The 23,000-nt window shown below is 39.5% G+C and overlaps 1 protein-coding gene and 1 non-coding gene across 2 annotated transcripts in view; one reads left to right on the forward strand and one right to left on the reverse strand.

The window, feature by feature from the left end:
- Positions 1 to 8,989, forward strand: part of SETBP1 (SET binding protein 1) — a 362,547-nt gene extending 353,558 nt beyond the window's left edge. The window contains exon 6 of the mRNA XM_087439168.1: positions 3,562 to 8,989. Within this exon, the coding sequence (XP_087295294.1) occupies positions 3,562 to 4,184 (623 nt within the window). The 3' untranslated portion in view covers positions 4,185 to 8,989. The remainder of the gene's footprint in view (positions 1 to 3,561) is intronic.
- Positions 8,990 to 18,156: 9,167 nt separating this feature from the next.
- Positions 18,157 to 18,262, reverse strand: LOC147915298 (U6 spliceosomal RNA). Its single transcript, XR_015554371.1, has one exon. It is a non-coding gene; the product is annotated as a U6 spliceosomal RNA (small nuclear RNA).
- Between the last annotated feature and the right edge of the window lie 4,738 nt (positions 18,263 to 23,000).

The following is a 23,000-nucleotide window of genomic DNA, read 5'->3' on the forward strand; positions in this document are numbered from 1 at the left end:
CCCCCTCTCTCCTTGCAACTTATTTGTTGAAGGCACCAGGTTGCTTGCTGGGAGCTTCCCACAGTCTGTGTTTTACTGAATGAATCCCTATGTGTCCTCTGGATTTCATGGTGGGTAGGTCTAGAGCTGAGTTGCCTAATATGGTAGCCACCAGCCACATGTGGCTATTTAAATTTAAATTAAATTTAATTTAAAATTCAGTTTCTCAGTCACACTAGCCACATTTCAATGCTCAGTAGCCACATATGGTTAGTAGCTACTGTAAGGGACAGCACAGATATAGATCATTTCCACCACTGCAGAACATTCTACCAGACATCACTAGTCTAAGGTCTTCATAAAGTCCCATAGGAATAGAGGAAAGAATTATAGCAATCTTTAAATATAGAAGGGGACTTTGAGAGCATCTAGTCTAGTCTTTGGAGGGAAGAGATGTTGAAATCTCATCCACCCTCTCTTTGGCTTACAGTTGATTTCCTGCACTGTAGTCACTTGAAACCTTCACATCTGGACATTGAAAATGAAATAAAAATTCAAAGGATCTGTGTGTTTTAAAATTTACATAAATGGTATGCTTACAAATACTTCTTTATTTTGCCTTTTTTATACAACATTTTTTTTAGCTTTAACCATGTTGATATATTTATGTGTACTTATTCCTTTTAACAGATGTGTCATATTCCGTTGTTTGAATATATATCGCAGTTGATTCATTATCTTTTTAATTAACATTTAGATTGTTTTTAGTCTTATGTAACATTCACTGAGCTTCAAGGAACATTCTTGTATATCCTTGGCCTCCCGTTACAAATGAGTAAAGGAGGCAACTTGGCCATGGAATTGCTGGGGCACTGAGCACACCCATCTTCAACTCTAATAGCTATTTCCCAATCACTCTCCAAAATGATCATACCAATTCACACTCCTGCCAACAGTGTGCAAGTGTTCCCACCTCCTTACAGCATTAACAGCACTAGGTAGTTTCAGACTTTTAATTTTTACCAATAGGGGTTCACATATATACACTAAAAAATAAATACAAGCATGGAGATGAGAGGGGCGCACTAACTTAGCTGAATCTGTTTTCCTTTTTTAAAAAAATAAAGCGTATATGGCAAAAAGTTAACATTGATTAAATGTGAATAGTGGGTAGGAAGAAGTTGGTTATGATATTTTTAGTACTGTTTGGTAGGTTTACACTACTCAGAATTAATTGCTATTTCATAATCTTTTTTCAGTGCAAGGGCTTCATAAAAAAATATGCAGCATATAACAAATTATTGAATATGGGATTATCTACTAGGTTCCTTTTTGTGTTTGTTTTTTGGCATTTCTCACTAAAAAGGAAACACTAAGAAGGACAATCTGTTGGTTGTATTTGCCCCAGATGACCTCCAGCTCTTGGATTTTTCCAGTCAAGCTTTACTGTGTCAAATATTGCCAACTAATTGCCCAAAATAGTTTACTTTGTCCCTGCATGCTGACTTCTATATCACATAGCATTTTTTTCCACTATGGATGACGTAGACTAAAGAGAGCGTAAACTGCAAATGGAACTTGTTATTTGGAATGATGCCAAAAGCTCTGTGGAGTTTTCCAACTAGTTTTCATTTACTCATGAACTGTGTGGACAAGGTAAATTGCTTGGCTCTGACATGGAGGCCTGCTAACTCTTAGTGTCACTATATTTGCAACAGTTGCTTTAAAAATTCAAACTAGAACACTTTTCCAGATGATATGAGTAGAAGGCAGCAATGATTAGTGTGATTCATCAGTCCAGAAACAATTTTTAAATCCCTTCCATATACGAGGCACCATGCTATGCCCCGTGAGGAACATAGAGACGGACAAAGATTGATCCCTGCGTTGAGAACTTGACAATCGAGTCACCTTTTCCTTTTACAGCCTTAACTACAAAAATTTTTGTAGACAGAAGCTCACTCTGGCTTTGTTCTATTTGGATCTTTATAACTTATTTTGAACATTGTTCAATAGTTATTCATTGCTCAGTAAGTCTTATATGACCTTTGGCCAAAAGCAGTAACATTTTGACCTATCCTGTGGAACTCAGGGATTCCACTCCATGAAGGCAGTGGAGTAAATAACTTCAAATGAAACCCTCCTGGAGATGTATGTTGGGCACAGCATGAGAGAGAAGTGGGGGAAAGCAGGGGGAAGAACAAGTGGGAGTGCCCAAGAATAAGTGAGAGTGGTATCCATGTTTTCAGCATTTTTTCCTCATTTCCCTTAAGCTATTTATTCTGCTTCTCCACTAGTAGTTGAAAAAACGGGATGATACAACAAACGAAGATGGTAAAATGAAACACATTTCTTTTTATGCCTGCGACGTTTCGTAGGCTCAGCATCTTCTACATGGGCTTCTTTGGAGTTGAGCATTTAGGGTAAATCACAGCCACAACGAACTAAGTAAGGACTCACTTCTTAAGTTTATAAATGACCAAAGGGAGCGGCCCGTGTGAAGATGGGGCAGCAGAGTATGTGTGAGTGCCATGTGAGTGTCATGGATGTACATGTGTGCCTGCTGGTGAATAACACAAGGAGAAAGAGCCATCCTAAGGAGGAAAAGTTGGCTATGTCTCGAAGCCATTCACCCTTTATGGTGTCTGAACTTCAAAATGAAGCAGTTCTGAAGGCTATTTAGTGGCGGCAGTACAGGACTTCCTGAGACTAGAAGTTTGGCTCATAAAATAGAGACGCATCTGGCCACCAGGACATGAAAAGAGCTCTTTGCAAATAACAGCCCGGTGGCGGAAGTGTAAGTGATTCAGGAACACCTGGCTGATATTTCCCTTGAGGCTCCCAGAGGATGAACTGGTTAAGAAGGACCTGGTCAGTTGGACACCAGCCGGCAACTTGACAAGTCAGAACATCGAGGGGAAAAAATTAGAGAGATGATGTCATCCCAAATAGAGTGTCCCAGAAAATAATCCTCCCTTCTGTCAGTGGAGGAGGGGTAGGAATAAAACAGGTTCAGTTAGGTAGTCCAGTTCAGGTCAAGGCATCTCCTTTTCCAGGGTGATAGTCCATATGAATGATCCAGATGGCTTGGTATGCAGGGCTGTTTGTCATTTTATTCATTCAACATCTTCTACAAAAAGAGAAAGTATAACCTAATGCTAAATTGAATTAGGTCAAATGTCAAAGGGATGAATGAAAAATAAAGGCTATAATAGAAAGAAGTACTGGGAAAATGTATATTGTGATTCTGACATTGACTTCCATGGTACATCTTCCTACATGGTGAGCCTCAGTTTCTAAGTCTTAAAAATGGGAACAAGCGTATTTCACGAGATTGTTGTGAAGATTGAAATAATGTAAATAGAAATGCTTTGGACACATAAGATATTCAACCAATGTTTATTTTTATTATTTTTAATTTTAATAAAGAAAAAGGAATAAATATTGGGTACTGAGTCATATCCATAGCGTTAACTCTCTGTAATCTTCATAGCCAAATATAATGCCAGTTGTCACTAAAAAGTCTAGGTTTAAGGCAGTTTGCATCCTGTGATCAATTTCTTCTCTGTTCCCCTCCTGCAGCCAGCTCCTCCCTGAAGAAGCGATTCAAGAGGCGGGAGATCGAAGCCATCCAGTGCGAGGTGCGGAAGATGTGCAACTACACCAAGATTCTGTCCACCAAGAAGAACCTGGACCACGTGAACAAGATCCTGAAGGCCAAGCGGCTGCAGAGACAATCAAAGACAGGCAACAACTTCGTCAAGAAGAGGAGAGGGCGTCCCCGAAAGCAGCCCTCCCAGTTCGATGAGGACTCCAGAGACCAAATGCCGGTGCTGGAAAAATGCATCGACCTTCCCAGCAAAAGGGGTCAGAAGCCGAGCCTGAGCCCGCTTGTCTTGGAGCCCGCCGCCAGCCAAGACACCATCATGGCCACCATCGAAGCGGTCATCCACATGGCCCGGGAGGCGCCGCCCCTGCCCCCGCCGCCGCCCCCGCCACTCCCTCCCCCGCCGCCTCCGCCCCCGCCCCCGCCCCCTCCTCTGCCCAAGACCCCCCGAGGAGGCGGAAAGAGGAAACACAAACCCCAGCCTCCCGCTCAGCCCCCGCAGCAGCCGCCACCGCAGCAGCCCCTTCCCCAGGAAGAGGAGGTGAAGGCCAAAAGGCAGAGGAAGTCCCGAGGGAGTGAGAGCGATGTCCTTCCCTAGGGTGGGTCTGGGCGTCTGAACCTGGGGCTGGGGGAACTGACACATTGAAAGTGCAGTGAGCCGGGGTGGGGGCGGAATCCCCCGCTACAGGGACACTGATGCCCTTCTCTCCAGAAGCTGGGCGGGCAGAATCGGGCCAGATGACGGGTTGAGCCATCGGTAGCTCTCGGGAAAGCAAAGCAGGGGGACGCCTTCAAGAGAAGCTTGTTTGTGCTTTCCAGCAGTTCCCAACCAAGCGGCACTTCAGTATGGCTAGATCCTTTACAGGCGAACAGAAGACCCATCAAGGAGGAGAAAGCCGGTGGTGCTCTGACTGCCACCTGACCTCCCGCATCCAAGGTGCGCCCTTGATTCCGTTGCATTTGCTGGCCAGGAAAATTGAAAGGGAAACACCCTCAATTAGGAAACATTCCAAGGGGAGAAAAGCTGCAAATCTCTCAACTGGCTTTGTTGTAACCCACTTCCATTTAATTGGTTTTTATTTGTTTTGGTTTTTCAAGCTCAGCTAGGCTTTGGGGCACCAACGTCATCTTCAGGTGACCTGAATCTTAACGATACAGTTTCTCAGATGGACTCATGTCATCAGAAGGTGGAATTCTAGTGATAGGCAACCTTAGACATGCATCATATTCTGTATGCCTCCTTTATCACACATACACTGACACTTAGCATCCTCTGTTCCTACTTTTCTTTTGTCCATTATATTTCCATATACCTTTTCATTAACTTACTTGCTGCCTTCTTTTCCTTGGTACACACCTAAATGATGTAAACCTTACCTGTGTTGTAACGTTCACCCTTGGCATGCTGTCCCAAGGAACTTGGCTTTGAATCCCAATCATTGTGAAACAGATACTCAGTATTGATAGAACCTTTTTAATAAGTGATTTAGAGCAGCCAAGGTTATGTTGACCCAGGTGTCAACCAGGTTATTTTTATACTTAAAACATATCAGCAGAGAATAGGCAGAAAAAAAATGGTTTTAATAACCTACAGCAAATGGAATAACTGACAGATCACCAAAAACTGCAACACAGGCCCACCAGAAAGACAAGTATCTAATAATGCCTTGGTATGTGATTTTTTTTAATACAAATAACTATCATAGGTAGTTGGAAAAAGGAAAAAAAGAAAATAGAAGTCCAATATCTCTTGATAATTATTTCTTAAAAGCAAATGTGAGTAAGTGTTCTTATCTGAAAAAAAAAAAAATGAAAATGCTTAAAGGGTATCACCACTCCAATTGTATCAAGCCACCTTGGACAAAGTATCCAAACTGTGGTTGCCTTAATAAACTAAAACATTTTTGTACATAATGTAATTATAAATCTATCAGTCTGCATGGATGCAAACTGTGTGTGACAAATCGTCTTTTAAAGGGTCAATTTCCATTGTACATTTCTCATCCAAATTGTACTCTAGCCATTGGTTTAGCGTGGACAGATATTTCATCTCTATTATCCATTTCCACAGCCCAAGTAAACCATGTTAAGAAGACTCAGAATGAATATGAAGTTATCCCATTGCCGTAGAAGTTTTCTGAAAGTCAGATGAGAAAATTCCAAATAAGTATTTTCAATTTCCTCCCTCTCTCCTCCTCTTACCTTCCGCAAGACATCAGACACCTGGCATGGTAGATTATAAAAAGAGAGACACTGAGAAACAGAATTAAATTTTCTAATGGGAATTAGAATATCTGGTTTACTTCCAAATTAAATTTCTTTACTGGAAGTTGGGATCGGCTGGAAATTGTATTATCACTTCAGAACACAACATTATATCCTTAGAGAGAGATGAATTTTTGGTGGGAATGTAAGAGAATAAGGGATGGGGTGTCTATGGGAGTGAATTTTAAAATCTCAAGTTAATATGCTTGCAAACATCACCGCTCTGTCTTGGCACCACCAGTTGGTTAAAATTACCCACAGAGTCATCCTATTCTGCACTGTCACCATGGACTTCACATCATTTGCTGCCAACTAGGTCAGTCGCATTTAATCCTAGCAATATGTGAGTTTAAAGGAATGCATTCTCCTGTGCTTTAAAGCTTATATCATAGATCCTCAGTTTGTGACCTAGGTTGACCTTTGGCATTTCACACAAGTTGAACAGCAAAATCAAACCAGCCACTTTCAATTTGTCATTCCCAAGCCGTGTCTAAGTGGCTCCAAAGTCACTCGAGAGGAAGGTTTAAATTAGCCCTGCTCACCCCACCATTGCTATGAAAGAGCAACCATTTTCATTCCAATTAAGCCATAAAGAGGTTTCTCTCCTGTTCGATTCTGAAAATCATTTCCTTCATTCTTTCTTTTGCCCTCCTTTCTTCCGGTCTTGTCCTGTTTCCCCAACCGAGTCTGTGAACAGACTAAATCTTCCAGCAGAGGAGAATGAGCTGGCACTCTCTCACCTTCTTAAAGGACCTAAAGTTTAATTGGCATTAACCTCTAGTAGGTGAGAAATTTCAAATAACTTTAGGATGGATTAGAATTTCCAAACCAACGAAATGTATTCCAGGAGAGAGACAGCAGAGTTGCAACTTGTACATAAATTCATGTCATGTGAGTTAAATGCAAATTGTTGTGTGAGATAAATGCAAAACCTCTACATTTATGACCCTTAGATTGGAAAACTGCAGAAGACCAAAAGTGAGACATGCTAAGTAGCTGATCGAAGATGGAAGCAAGTCCAGTCACCTGCACAGTTTCCTCTCTCCTCTACCCAGCTCTTCCCTCAGTATCATGCTTTTTTTTGCTTTTGCTTTTCATTAACCTAACTCATCTCGTTGCTATGACCATTTTCTTATTTTCTAACTACCCCCTTTCCATTAGCCTCTCCTGTCCTGTCCAGGCTCAACACTGGGCCGCTCTAGCTTCACATCTGGTTGCTTGCAGAACCAGGATGAGAACCCTGGCTCTCCTGACCTGCATTGTGGAGTTCTTTAGCCACCTAACGCTGCCTTCTGTGGCTGCATTTTTATTTAGAGAGGAGACCATCTGGGATGCACGAGACTCCATAAACAGCTCCACAAAATATTTCATGATAAGAGAAACCCCTTGGTTTTCTTTCTTTCTTTTTTTGTTTTTTCTAGAATACTTGCCTTCAATGAGCAGGCGTGAGCCCACTTATAATATAGGGAGTCTGATTAGGGGTGAGCAAAGGATGAAATTGAGATATAAAAGCCTCCTTGAGGGTGATGATAGACCTCTGATCCACCTTCCTAAGTGGCTGCAGGGCCACTTGCTTTTCACCTCCTCATCTCAAATAAGAGGAACAGAAGTTTAACTTCCTCTAATGGCATGACTCTGGCTACAACCCAAGGAAGACAGGTCAACGGAAAGGAGAGCACGTCAGGGGCTGGTTTGTGACTTGGCAGGACCAGGACTCAACAGCCACTGACGGCCCAGAGTTGGTGACTAAGGGCTGACAGAGGATTAGCATGTTAGCTTGGCTGCTGTCCGGAGTGAGAGGCCATGTTCGATGGCAGTGAGAATTTGTGTTCTGTGCATTGCTGGGTCTATAAATATGATAAGCAAGTGGTGACAGAATTATAGTATAAGGTGATGTACTACATGCAGATCATAAAGGATTTGGTTTTAGGACTTAAGTAGAAAATCCCCCTCCTAGAGCTTATTACCCAACAATATTCAGATAATGAGCTTTTGGAGAATATTTTTTCCCTACCACTAGGAAGATTTACCTGGGAACTGTCTAAAGTCTATACATATATTTCCAAAGCCTTTAAATGCCAACTGTAGTGTGGACAGAGGGGGTGGCAGAAGCCGAAATGCCTCAAAAGCCATTTAAGTGTTACATTGCAGGATTTTCAGTCCTTCTCATTATGTAAAAGTAGATAAATATAGACATTATTCTCAACACTACCCTATAGTATCACAATGGTCCAAATGCCAGAGCTTACAGATAATGTCATCACAGTGCCTAGAAACTCAAACTGTAATATACCGTAGCATTTTCTTGGTGTTTTTTTAAAGTTTCTTTCCACAATACAAGGCTCCCCCTGCCTCTTGTTTCTTGGAGAGTTCGCCCCACTGATGAGTCTTCCTTCCTTGTTGGACTCAGTCACTTGGAGAACAGTCTTAGAAGCACATATCAACCAAGGAAGAAACTTCCTGGATATCTATTGCCCATTTGCCCAGGTATAATAAACACTAAAGGGGGGAAAATTGAAAAGAGCTGCCACTGGTCAACACAGAAGGGCAGTTCCAACCTAGGTTGGTGTCATTCTTTTTCTTCCTTTTTTAAAAAATCTATTTCTTAAATAATAATAAATGCACATGATGTGTTAAATATGTATATATATATTTCAAAAGAAAAAAAATGGGGCACAAGATTGTCTTACAAGTCGTGCTGGCTAATTTTTAGTTTGTATTCATAAGTGGTTTTTAAAAGCCTTTTTTAAAGTGTAATTTGCATGTTCTACTTTGATTGTATGTAAACATATTTTAGAACAAAAAATGTATTTGTATTTTATTGAATATAGAGGCAAGAAAAATTGTACATTGTTTGAAATGTTCTTTTTGTAACAGTTTTTATTCATAAAGCATTTTTGTACATTTAAAATGAACATGGACTTGCTGTTATTTGAGGCGTAGATACATCTGGCATGCTTTACTGTCATGCTCCTCCATGGTCTTAGATGTTGGGTTTTAAACATTTTTTCTAAAAGAAAACTCAGTCTTTTTCGCTACCAGATCAGGTTAGCACAGTATAGAGCACTTAACTATTAAAAAAAAAAAAGTTAATCCTATTCATATGTTATTCATTGTGTGAAATTAAAGACATTCAATTCAGTCTAACATGAGTTGTGAATTCTTTTGTTTTATTTTCCATCTGGTTCACATCACTAAGGAGTTTAATGGCATTTGGGGGTCTCTGCTCACACCAACTGGATACAGAATCATTGAGAAAATTCTAACCAAACTTCTGCCTCTTGTATGAATCTGGGAAGTACATTGTGGGCAAGGTTTGAGTCTGATTTACTGGATTACTCTTCAGAATATATTACACCTGGACATGAAGCCAGAACTGATTCAAAGAAATAGTCAGACCTCTGCTGAAAGCAATCAAAGTGTACTGTAGGATGTTGAAGACCCATCCTGTTCTAAATTTTTAGGAGAACATTATGAACGGGGATTACGCTTTCTTACTAAACACCATACCATGATCTCAGATATCTGAAGGATGGATTTAAAGTTTGAAGTGATAGGAAAGGCTATTTAATCAATACCACAGACAGTTAACTTGTCACCTACCCAAAGCCTGAGCAAGACCCTAAGGACAATGGCCAGGAATCCACAGTCCTTACTCTGAAGGAACTTACAAGGCCTGCATGTGAAAAATGAACTAGCAGTTCTAAGCAGAATGTTGCTGGTGGTAAAAGAGTGATGGGGGGGTCTCAGAAGAAAGGTGGAGCCCCCAGGCTGGGACTTTCTTCTCTTCCCACTTTCTGTCCTAATTTTTAGTTTATATTCGTGAGTAGGTTTTAAAAGCCCTGTTAAAAGTGTAATTTGCACATTTTACTTTGAGAATATGTAAACATACATACATGTATGTATTCTTTTCTTCCTTTATCTTCTCTTCGGTTGGATCTCTTCCAAAAGCCAAGGAGGTAAATAGGAAATGTTATGAGCAGCTCCCCATCCCTAACCATCAATCTGACCCTCCGTGACATTTATTAACACTTTCAGCATTTGCAGTGCCCACAGAGGAATAACAGAAGTCTAGTGGAATGAATGGAAGTCTTCAGGAGAAGATTATTAGGTCAGCTTCAGGATGGTTGGAACACTTGTGCTGTAGGTAGTCTCCTGAGATTCAGAGAATTTAGTCAGCAGCCTCTAACAAAGCAGAATTTGCCCTCTTTTCCCTCTTCTCTGCCAACTGTCTTGCACTGAACCAGGAGAAGTTAAAGCATTGTACAGTCTTCTTTCTAAGACAGATTCATCAGACCACTGATATTTCTGAAATCAGCAATGACTTCTGAGAGTTCCCCTAATCTCTTCCCACTAGCTTCTCACGCAGGAACAAAATTGTTGCCTTGGAATGGATTGCCTCAACTTTTAGGTCTTTAATCAGTCCACAGAGTAGCAATGTGCTGACAAAGATTCTTGGGAAAGTCAGATGTGTTCATGTATGTGGCTGGTAAGAATCTCAGTCTACAAATAGATGGATGGAAGAAATATATATTTTTAAATTTCTCTGCAGCTCAATATTATTAATTTTTAAGACCCCATTCCACCAGCATAGCAAAATCTTAGTTCCAGATCTAGGGAATCCTTTTGTATCCTGGAGGGGAAGGAAGGAGGAGGGGTCATTTAGAAAGCCTTGCTCCCACTTCCTTCCAAACTGTTTCTCTCTGCCCTAGTCTTTTCTATCCCCCTAGTTTCTAGGCATTTGAAATTGAAAAGCCAGAAAAAAGTCTTTTTAATTTTTTTTTCCTTCTGCTTTCTGCTGTCAGATACACGCCCCAAGGGAATGAGCAGAAGCTAGCCTAGCTGCCTATTGGGGGCGGGGCGGGGGAGGCTGGCAGAAGAGTGGAGATATTGGAAATCAGTTACTACAAAAAGTTTAACCTGTCGAAAATGTGATAGAGAGTGAGGACAATGGAATGTGAAAAGCCAAAGGATTTGCCCAAGGTCATAAAAGGCTTTTTATAGGTCAGACTAGATAATGAATGGGTGTGGAAGGGATTGGGAGGTGACAAACAGTGGTGTGCATTTCCATTGTTTGTTATTACTAACATTTTCACTTTTACGGGAAATGCCAATATCCAGGTTTTTAATTGTTATGGAGTCATGGCAATACGCTTTCCTAAAGTGTCTTGGGGGCTTTTATTTCCAGCATTAATTAAAGGAAAAACTGGTTCCGAAGTGTTATTCACATTCACATATGCTAAAATTGGGAAGTAACAAATGAGAAATATTAAAACCTCAAAAGAGTTAGAAACCACACATATTCTCTCATTATTAAGCCTGATATTTTAAAACTTTAGCCAGCCCTGGTGGTCTAGTGGTTAAGATCCGGTGCTCTCATTGCCACAGCTGGGTTCATTTCCCGGTCAGGGAACCACACTACCCATCTGTTGGTTGTCATACTGTGGCGGCTGTGTTGCTGAAAGCTATGCCACTGGTATTTCAAATACCAGCAGGGTCACCCATGGTGGACAGGTTTCAGTGGAGCTTCTAGACTAGAAAGACTAGGAAGAAGGACGTGGCCACCCACTTCCAAAAAAATTGGCCATGAAAACTGCAGCAGAGCATTATCTGATATAGTACTGGAAAGTGAGAGGATGGCACAAAAAGACCAGGCAGGGCTCTGCTGTACAGAGGGTTGCTAGGAGTCAGAATCAACTCAACGGCACTAATAACAAATTGTAAAACTTAATTCTCTTTTTAGTGAATAGAGCCCTGGAATAAAAGGCAAAAGATCTGGGATGTATTTCTGCTTGGTCACTAAAGAATTCTACGCCCAGGAGCAAAACGTTTTTGAGTCTCACTATAAAATGGGAGGTTAAACTCGTAATGATATCTTCAGCGCCTTCCAAGTCTAAAAGTCTCCAATCTGTCATTTCTACACCCTTCAAACAGGCCCTACCTTTACTTTCCAACTTTATCCCCCACCATTGTATAAAGCCGATGATGTTTTGGGATTTTTTTGCTTTAGCATAGTCTATTCTATCCTAATATGATTAATAGATGTGAAGGTATGGAAGAAGTTAAAAGTAGAATCATGAGGACATACAATCAAGTCTTTCCTTCCTTCATTTCTTCCTTCCTTCCTTCCTTCGTTCCCTACCTGCTCATTGCCAAGTCCCAAAAATGTAAGGATGAACAAGAAAGACAAGGTCTCATTGAGCTGTATTCAAGCAAATCTAGATCATGAACTTCCTCCTCCTATTCTCTGGCTGTCCAAATTCTACCCATCTTTTAGGGTTCAGTTCAAACCCCACCTCCTCCAGGAAGTCTCATGACCACAACCCACAAACATCTCTCATTCATTGGGTAACTGTCTCCAATAATTCCACATGTGACAGAGTATAATCCTCAGCCAGGGCTGCCATGTAAGGTTGCACAGGTTGTTCCCTGCACAACGGGGCCTCGCTGAAAAAGAAAGAGGGAGCAGAAATCCAGCCTGCACTCCCTTGTCAAGCTGTGCACCCTTGGAGTGGCATCTTCCCCAAGCAGGCATCTTTTTCTTATTCTCACAAAAATAATTTTGTGAGAACAAAGCTTAAATTTTTTTTCAAAGTCTACTCTGTATCTCTGGAAGTTACAGATGATCTCTTTCTCTTCACTCAGGCCATCCATGCTGCCCTTGCCCCTGGGACTTCCAAGGCCAGTCTCTCAAGACTTCCTCCATTTTAGCCAGCAGTACTGTGTGCTCTAGAAGATACCAGAATCCACTCCCAAACTGAACAATGGAAAGAAAACAATTAAACCAGATGCGATGGTTAATTTTGTGTGTCAGCTTGACTGGCCACAGGGTGCCCAGATAAAACATTATTTTGGAGTGTGTCTGTGAGGGTGTTTCCAGATGAGATTAGCATTTGAATACATGGGCTCAGTAAAGTAGTATATGGGTGGGCATCATCCCTGATATGGGTGGGCATCATCCAATCTGTTGAGGTCCTGAACAGAACAAGAAACAGAGGAAGGAGGAAATTGCTCTTTTCTTCCTGCCTCACTGTTTGAGCTGGGACACCTCATCTCATTGTCTCCTGCCGTCAGGCTGGAATTTACACCATCAGCTCCCCTGGTTCCCAGGCCTTCAGATTTGGATTGAATTACACCACTGGCTTTCCTGGGTTTCCAGCTTGTAGGCAGCAGATCCAGGTGGTGGGACTTCTCATCCTCCATTATCACATGAGCCAATTCCTCTTAATAAATCAATCTCTCTCTCTCTCTCTCTCTCTCTATATATATATATATATATATATATAGAATATTCTGTGGTACAGAATATTTATATATATTCTGTTTCTTTGGAGAACCCTAATACCCAGAAAACAGCCTTGTGCAAATGTGTCAGCTAGTTTCAGTGTCACATCTCTATGAATATAATTCACTAAGCTAGTAGACATTTGATGTCCCAGAAGGTCTATGATTTTCCAAACTTTGGAACTTTTATTTTGAAATAATTATAGATTCACAGCAGGATGCTAAGAAATACATAAAGTCCAGCCCTCTCCCAACTGTCTCCCTCCATCTCATGTCAACATCCCATACAACCACAGAACAATATCAAAACCAAGAAATTGACTTTGGCAGGATCCATCAAGCTTATTCAGATTTCATTAGTTACACAGGACCTCATTTGTGTGTGTGGTTGTGTATGTGCATAGATCTATGAGATTTTGTCACGTGTATAGCCTTGCATAACCACTACCGCAGTCAAGATACTCAATTGTACTATCACCACAAAGATTTCCCTCATGCTAACCACTCCTTGTCCCTCAACATCCCTAATCCCTGGCCATTTCTAATGTGTACTCCATCTCTACAATTTTCTTACTTCAAGAACATTACATAAATGGAACTGTGCAATATGTAGCCTTTTTTTAAAATAAAGTCTATTTTTAGAACAGTGTTAGATTTATGAAAAGTTGTGAAGATAGTACTGAGAGCTCCCATGAACCCTGCACCAAGCCCGGTTCTCCTTATTACTAATATCTGACATTAGTATGGTACATTTGCCACAATTAACAAGATGGTATTATTATATTATTATTAACTAACATCTACACTTTATTCGGATGTACTTAGTGTTTAGCGAATGTTCTTTTTTCTGTTCCAGGATCTCATCCAGGACATCACATTACATTTAATCATCGTGTCTCCTTAGGCTCCTCTTGACTTTGAGAGTTTCTCAGACTTTCTTTTTTTGTGATGACCTTGACAATTTTGAGGAGTAGTGGTCAGGTATTTTATAGAATGTCCCTCAGTTGGGTTCATCTGAAGATTTTCTCATGATTAGATGGTGGTTGTATGTTCTTGAGAAGATGATCATAAAGGTAAAGTGTACATACTATCAACAAGACTTATTGCTGTTGATGTTGACCTTGATCGCCTGGCTGAGGAAGTGTTTGTCAGGTTTCTGCACTGTAAAATTACTCTCTCCCCCACTCTTTTCCGCACTTTGTTCCTTGGAAGGAAATTACTACACAGAACTCACACTTAAGAAGTGGAGAGTTGTGCTCCTCCTCCTTGAGGGCTGAGTATATACATAAATTATTTGAAATTCTTATGCACAGGAGATTTTTCTGTTTTTTAATACTTTTTATTTTGAAATAATTTTAGGCTTACAGAAAAGTTGCAAAAACAGTACAGAGTTCTATTTAATGCTTTCACCCGGCTTTCCCTAATGGAAACATCTTACATAGTCATAGTACAATGATCAAAACTAAGAAATTAACTTTGGTATAATACTATTAGCTGAACTACAAATTTTGGATTTCATCAGTTTTTCCAATATTAAATCTTTAAAAAAAATTTTTAAATTGTGGTAAAATATACATAGAATAAAATTTATCATCTTAACCATTTTTAAGTGTACAGTTCAGTAGTGTTAAGTATATTGACATTGTTGTGCAACTAATCCCCAAAACTTCTTCATCTTGTGAAACTGAAACTCTGTACTCATTAAATAAGAACTCCCCATTCCCCATCCCCACCAGGCTCTGGCAACCACCATTCTACTTTCTGTTTCTATGAGTTGGACTACTCTAGATACCTCATGTAAGTGGAATTATACAGAAACTTGTCTTTTATCCCCCATTTATTCATTTACTCAATGATTTATTTATATTGGTACAAACTCATGGATATTTATTTTATATTTTGAGTTGTATTCTAATACTACTTCATTCATTTTGCTTCTCAAATTATAAAGCTATGGTTGAAGGGCATTCTTTCAGTTGGCTCCTGTGTCCTCTAACACACTCCCATCATTGTGTGGGGGTTGTTTTTGTTTTTGTTTGTTTGTTTGTTTTTGAGTTTTTGTTTTTGTAGCACTTTGCTACTTGCTGGCATTATAAAATGCTCTAGCCTCATCTTGTATATTTCCTTCTGCAGTCCTAGAATAAATCATTTCTCCAAGGACCCCTAGTTCCTTTCATTGGAGAATGGTATTAGAAACCAAGATCTGGGCACTAGGTATGCATGTTGCTTACTGGAGTGTCATTGCTTCTTGGCCCTCTCAGCTGGCAAAACGAGGAAATATATGTATGTACACTAACCCATGTATATACACTATATACAAATATTTCTATATGTAACCATCTGTATCTACAGTAAGCTAAACATGAGTCAAAACTGATATCTCTCACTCTAATACATTGCCACATGGATCATTCTAGCCACCTTCTCTTGCTTATCTCCCACTCCAATAGTGATAAACCTGGCTCTTACCATCTGCCATTCATTTACTCATTTGTTTAATTCCAGTATACCAGTTTCAGAGTAGTTGACCTAGGCCTATCCTTTTCAAGTTGGCTTTTTTCACTTAGCATAGTTTCTTTGAGTTCATCCAAGTTGTGTGTATCAATAGTGGGTTTCTTTTTATTGCTGAGTAGTATTCTATGACATGGATATACCATGGTTTTTCAACTATTCACTCACTGAAGGACATTTGGGTGGTTTCCAGTTTGGGACTATTACAAATAAAGTTGCTATGGGCATTCATATACAAGTACCTATGTGAAAATAAGTTTTAATTTCTCTAGTAATATTGCCTAAAACTCCAATTGCTAAGTTGTAGGTAAATCTATAGTTAGTTTTGAAGGGAACTGACAAACTATTTTTCAGGGTGTTTATATCACTTTACATTCCTACCAGCAATATGTGAATGATCCAGTTCCTATGAATCCTCACCAGCATTTGATATTATCACTACCTTTCATTTTAGCCATCCTGATAGGTAAGTAGTGCTAACTCATTGTGGTTTAAATTTGCATTTCTATAATGGCTAATAATACTGAACATCTTTTCGTGTGTTTATTTGCCATCTGTAGATCCTCTTCAGTGAAATGTCTGTGCACGTGTTTTGCCCATTTTCTAATTTGATTTTTTAATGCTGAGTTTAGAGAATTTTTTATACATTCTAAATATCAGGCTTTTATTGCAATTATTTTTTCCTAGTCTAATTTGTCTTTTAATTTGCATTTAAAGTCTTAAAACACACCTGACACATGAATGTTATTCACATTTTAGCATGAGGAAATAGGCTTAACAAGATAAAGGACTTATTTTTTAAATATGCAGTTATTAGGGGCATAGCTGGGGTTAGAACTCAGTACGTGCTAACACTTAGTCAAGTACTTTTCTATAATGGACAATAATCTTGGTGATATCATAGCTGGTAATTTGTTTCCTTTGCTTAACGCCAAACAGTCTTGCAACTAATAATAGATTATTATTTTGGAAGGAAGCTTAGAAAGCTTATAGCTCAAGTCCCTCAATTTACAATCGATAAAACTGAACAGAGAGGGATGAAATGAATCAACCACACTCACATGGCTTACTAATTTATGGTAGAACCCAGCCTAGAGCCCAAGGCCTGGACTCCCAGTCTGATCCTTTCCTTTCTCTACCACACTATCTCTTGGTTCTCCTCAAATCTCTCCATGTCCAGCATACTCACGTCCTAAGAGGTTTTGGAGGAGGGAAGGATAATGACTTGGGAGCACAGAAAGGAGCTCTTCGCCTTGGAGAAGGAGAGGGAAAGTGAAGAAATGCAGCAGAAAACAAATGGCACCCAAGGAAGTGATGTGGGCACATGGTCACCGAGAAGGAGAGCCTTGGAAGTTTCACCAGTGAGAATGCGTGGGGGCTGCTGGCGTCTTGTGAATGTAATTGCTGTACCCCAAAATAGATACGTTATTTTTTTCCCTACAATATCTGGGATAATCTTAATAGAGGCTGAGTCTAATAGTTTATTGTTATCTTGACTCAAAAGGATAAAATATATTTCTTTTAAATAAGTGAAGCTTCCTCAGTGCAGCAATTTATGTTTATACTTTCCATTACTCCCTCCATCATCAGTGCCCAACCTCCCACACGCGTCCAGGCACACACACACACATGGATGCAGGCTGAGGTGAAGTGGTGATGACACATGGCTAGGAAAAGAGGCTCTGCTTCTCTTTCTGCCAGAGCCAAAGCCTTTGGCTTAGGAGAGTGTAGGTTATACATTGCTGTGTTCTTGGTATCCAAGGAGATGTGCATGTTTAGAAATAACCGTAAGGCTCCTGAAGGCTCTCTAAACTCTCTGGGTCTCTGAAAACATTTCATTTTATTTTTAAAACCTTATATTGTAAAATAAAACATCGATAGAGAAACCACATAAAATATGGCTCCATGAATTATTGTTAGGTAAACCGTCTATAAGCACTACCCAGATCAACAAATAGAACCTATCAAGCTCCCCCAGAAGTGCCTCCATGTTCCTCATCCCAGCCCAGCATTCCTCCAAAAGTCTGACTTGTGCAGTAATCACTTCAGTGCACTTCCTCATGGTTTTATCAGCCAAGTGTACATCCCTAGACATAAACGGTCTTACTCATTTTTTAAACTTGATATGTCCTTTAGGTCTCTTTGACTCCACATGTCTCCCCTCCAATCCTTTCTTTTCTTTACATTTACCTGTTGAAGACCTTTGACTATTTGACCTGCAGAGTTGCCCACAATGTGGACGCTGCACACTCCTGGTGCAGTTCAACATGTTTTTCTGTCCTCAGAGTTCCCTGCAAATTGGCAGCTAGATTCAGAGCTGGATCCAGAGATAGCTGGATTCAAATTTGATCCCTTTGGAAAGATTGTAGGTGGAATTGTATCCATTCAGCAAGAGGCACATAATGTCTGGCTGTCTTTCTGCAACATTAACAGCTCTTCGTGCTTAACTCCTCGATCTATTCATTTATTAGGGATTGAAAAGTGGTGATTTTTTTTTTTTTTTTATTTTCAAAAATATAGAACACTTCACAAATTTGTGTGTCATCCTTGCACAGGGGCCGTGCTAATCTCTCTGTATCATTCCAATTTTAGTATATGTGCTGCTGTAGCGAGCACAAAGTGGCGATGTTTTAATACTGTCATTACTTTTCACTGATTAGTTGGCATGCTTTTATAAAGAGGTGCTTTCCCTTGTCTCCTCTTTGGTTACCTCATGGTACTGTTTATGTAAGAAAGGCAGGATAAATATTTCATTCTTCCTTTTATTTTTAGAATAATGAATTAGTTCCCTATCACTCTCCAAAGGTAACCAACTAGTATTCTTTAATATTATTTTGAACTCATGGACTTCAACATATTTGAAGGGTTTCATTCTGTTACAATTATCATCATTATTGAAGCTCAAATTGGCCCATCTGTGGCCAGCTGGAGTCTCTTCAAGTTGGCTCCTGAATCCTTTTTATGTAACCCCAGCAGTTTTATATAACCTAGTAGGCTTTGCTAGCTTCTTGGCTATCTGGTGTGACAAGATGTCCTAAGCCTATCTCATAATTTTTCTGTTCAGACCTTAAATGAGCCGTTTCTCTAAGAGCTCTTGTTTTATTTTTTTAAGAGGGAAATGGTATTTCAAGACCACAATCTGGGCACTAGGGATAGATAGATAGATAGATAGATAGATAGATAGATAGATAGATAGATAGATAGATAGATAGAGATGATAGATAATCTGAAATAAATTTGAGTTGCAAATATTAGTATGAACTTGTTTTGTGTGTGTGTGTGTGTGTGTGTGTATTCATGCTGGTACTTTTAATTCAAATTTATTTCAAATTCCTGAATTTGAATTGGAAGAGTTTTTACTAAAACTCATGTCTGTATCTCATTTCTTTCATATCAAGAGTCTTAAGGACATAAGGGCAAAAGAAATAGAAAAACCATAATTATTCATTTATTATTTTTACTCCACATCGTATATACAACCTTCTCAGTGAAACAACCCTAATGCTATCATCAATATAATTTCCTAAAAAGATGGGGAAAAAATAACATGTGCTTTTCTCCTTCTCCCATTTTTATAGTTGTTCTATATCTACATTGTCAGAACATAAAGAGCATATGTGCTTGCTCCCTTTTAACACACATTTAATCTTACTTCTAAAAGCAACCGGCTACTGCTCACCACCAGACTTATGTCAATGTCTCTCTAGTCATTTTGGCGTCTGAAACTCACTAGCAGGTAAATTCCTAAGAAAAGTCTCATGGGAATACAATTTCCTGAGTTCTTACGTGTAAATAAGAGTTGGTGCCCTTTATAGCTAAAAATCTGTTGGATATAAAATCCTTCGCTCACACCTTCTTTCCTTGAGTATTTTAAATAGGTTCCTCCATTCTCCTCTGGTATGAAATGCTGCTTTTAAAAAAACAAATTATAATTTAATTTTCTTTCATTATAAGTCAGTTGCTTTTTACTTTTTTCTTTAAAATCCAATCATTTTACTAAAATATATATTCTCTTTAAATGTGCAATTTAAATTTTTTTTAGGGAAAGCTTTTCTGAATCATATTTTTCAGTATTTATTTTGTTTCCTTACTTTGGTTTTCTTCTTTGGAGACTCCTGTTACCTTCAGGAATCTTCTTTGTGTAGTGTTACCGAACCAGGTTCTTTGTGCTCGCAGCCCAGAAAGCCAATTACCGAGATGACGAGATTGCAGCCGAGAGAGGGTTTAATCACAAGGCAGCAGAGTGAGGAAAATGGGAGAAGAAGTCTCAAATCCACCCCCCCGAAAATAGGGACTCAGGGATATTTATGGGGTTGGGGGTAAGGTGGTCTGAAATGTGGAGATAGATGATTAGAGGTGAAGAGAGGTGAGGTAATTAATGATCTACACAAGCATAGTCAGACTTCATGCCTCTTCACAGGACTCATGTTCACAAAATGGCCCTGTTGGCATGACCCGAGGGTGGAGTTTTTAGCCTCTTGACATCAAAAGGTCCCTTATCAGACATCTGATTAGGCCCCGTTGATGGGTTGCTGGTCTCAGCAGGCCTGAAGTGGACAAGGGGCTCTAATTCCTGAAAAATAGCTCAAATACCCATTACCATGGTGAGCCAGGCTTCAAGGAGATGTTATCTATAGGAACCTAGTGGGAGTCAGCATATTGCCTAAACAGCATAGTTAACAATGCGTGGGGGAAACGACTAAAAGCCACAATCAGTTGCAAAAAGGAAAAAAAGTGTAGTTCCTAGCTACTTAATCATCGATGGCTGACTGTTTGCCGGTTCCAGTAGCTTTAATTTAGTCACTATATCGTGAATCCTTTTTATCTCTTTATTTTACTTCTTTTTGATTTTTAAAATTTCTTCCATTTAACCTTCTATTTCTCTTCAGGTTTTTTCTGTTGTGTTTATCACTCAGTGTTCCTTCTGGTTTCATTTTCATTTTTGACTTTATATTTTCATTTAATTTAAATTTGTCCCTGAGTTCTGTCATTTAATTTCTGAAATTTTCTAATTCTAATTTATGCACTCTTTCATGCCTTTTAAATTTTCTTAATATGTTTTAGCAAATTTTGAAACAGCAAGCTAGAGTTTTGACTTGTTTTGTGAGCTTGTTTTACTGGCATGTCTTTATTCTGCCTGTTAATTATCTTTGTCTTTTAATAACCTTTAAATGATTTAAAAGTTGTTACTTTTCTGTTTCTAATTTTTATTTGAAATTAGTTTTCCTGAACTTGTAGAGAGAGACAGGGTTGAGGATAGTTTTTCTAGTTTTGCAGTGCACCATCTTTTGTTGTTTCCCTGTAGTATTAAAAATCTTGGCTTGTTTTTTAGGATTTCCTGACACTGTTTCTCTCATCCACTTTTATCCCAACCTTCTCTCTCCAACCTCTCCAGTGTCATTTTAAATGATACAAGGATTTGACTATTGAGCATATTCTCAATGGCTGTGTGCTATATGCTGGGTAGAATTTAAGGGGCACAGGGACCATTTCTGCTCATAAGTTAAGGTTGTCTCTAGCTTTCATTGTGGATACGACATGCAAAATGAAGGAAAAAAAAAAAAAAAAGAATAGGGCAGGGCACCAGTATTTGAGGAGTTAAAAGGAGAAAAAGAAAGTATCCAAGTGTAGATAGGACCTGAGCCTGACCTTAAAGAGTGGAGGTAGACTGCCTGAGAAGGCAAGAAGAGGCATCCCCTGGCACGTATCATAAATGGGAGGAAGAAAATACCAGCAAATATGCTGTAAGAGTTATGCACACGGTATGATCATAGAACAGAGAGGAGATCAAATTGGCTGGTGGGGTAAGGTGTCACAGAAGAAGAAGAAAGGATCAGCGGAGAATAGAAGTGAATAAATAGGAGAAATCTTAATGTTAAAAAGAAAGAAAATTGGGGCTGAAATTGCTGAGCATTTATGATACGTTTTAAAAACAATAAACCAAGATTCAGAATTCCAGAGAGATTGGTTTATGGTCCAAGTCTTATATTTTGATTATGTGCTCACTTTAATACTCAGTACCATTCACACAGAATACTCTCAAATGTGCTGATTCAACACAAGGATAAATTGCTGTAGACCTACTCCAAAAAATAGTCTGTAGGAGCCAATATAAATACAGTGGCCATAAGCAGGTGCTGGCCCTCGAGAAAGCATATCCAACGATGGCTAACACAGTTGATATAAAAAAGTCACAAACCAGTGTGGATATGAATGACCATCAGCACATTTGATTAAAAAAAAGTACACTGCTTTTTAATAGCTTAGGAGATGTTATTGTCAAAAACCACTTACATATGTGAAACAAGCAAAGAGCAAATGAATTTAAATTCAGATAGAGGTAAATGTCAGTAGTTAATAAATGTTCTTTTCCTCCATCCTTCTCTCCTTCTCTCCTTTCCCACAATGAGTGCAATATTGCTTCTACTAGACGAGGAGTTGGCAAACGATGGCCCTTGGGCCAGATCCAGTCTGCTGCCTGTTTTTGTATGGCGCACAAGCTAAGAATGGTTTTTACATTTTCAAATGGTTTGAAAAAAAAGTCAAAAGAAGAATATTACTTTACGTCACTTGAAAGTTACATGAAATTCAAATTTCAGTGTTCATCTATAAAGTTTTATTTGAACGTGGCCTCACTCATTCATTTACAGGTTGTATGGCTGCGTTCCCACTACCACAGAGCTGAGTAGTTACGACAGAGACCCTGTAGGGCCGGCAAAGCCTGCCGTGATTACACTCCTGCCCCTTACAGAAAAAGTGTGCGGGCCCTTGGAATAGACTAACTCAACTGATGGTCACCAGGAAGTTAAAACACAGACTGTATGCACATGATTCAGTTTACTAGGAAATTTGCCTTGCAGCACTCTACTCAGCTCCTGAGAGGAAACAATAATCCCACTCATAACTTCCCAACCCAGTCCCTTTCATCCCATCCTTCAGTGTTCCTCAATCATTGAGGCTTCTAGTTCCTTGCTTATGCTCTATTTATTTGGACTGTTCTTACTAAGCCCTTGATGTTTCAATTGTGTCCAGGTTTCCAGTCCAGTTAAGGCCTCCAGCATCTCATTCTTGTTCTGCCAGATGAAAGCAGTTGCCCCTCTACCTTCCTGGAGCATTTAGACAGGGAAGCCAGTTAATGTAGTCCTGGCTAATAATTAACTGTCTTTCATTGTTATCAGCTGTGGTGAGTGTCTGCTCAGGCCTAAGGCAAGCATCTCAGGGGCAGAGACTCTGTTTAGCATTTTGTTCTATGCCTCCTCCCCAGTGCTGGTCACAGTCCCTCAGTGGATGATCAATATGCATTAGTTGATTGACTAAATGACAAATTGATTGAGCAGCTGAGCCAGTGGAGTAG

The sequence above is a fragment of the Ceratotherium simum genome, chromosome 14 (assembly GCF_057802395.1).
Source record: "Ceratotherium simum simum isolate JZ-2026a chromosome 14, ASM5780239v1, whole genome shotgun sequence".
Lineage (NCBI taxonomy): Eukaryota > Metazoa > Chordata > Mammalia > Perissodactyla > Rhinocerotidae > Ceratotherium > Ceratotherium simum.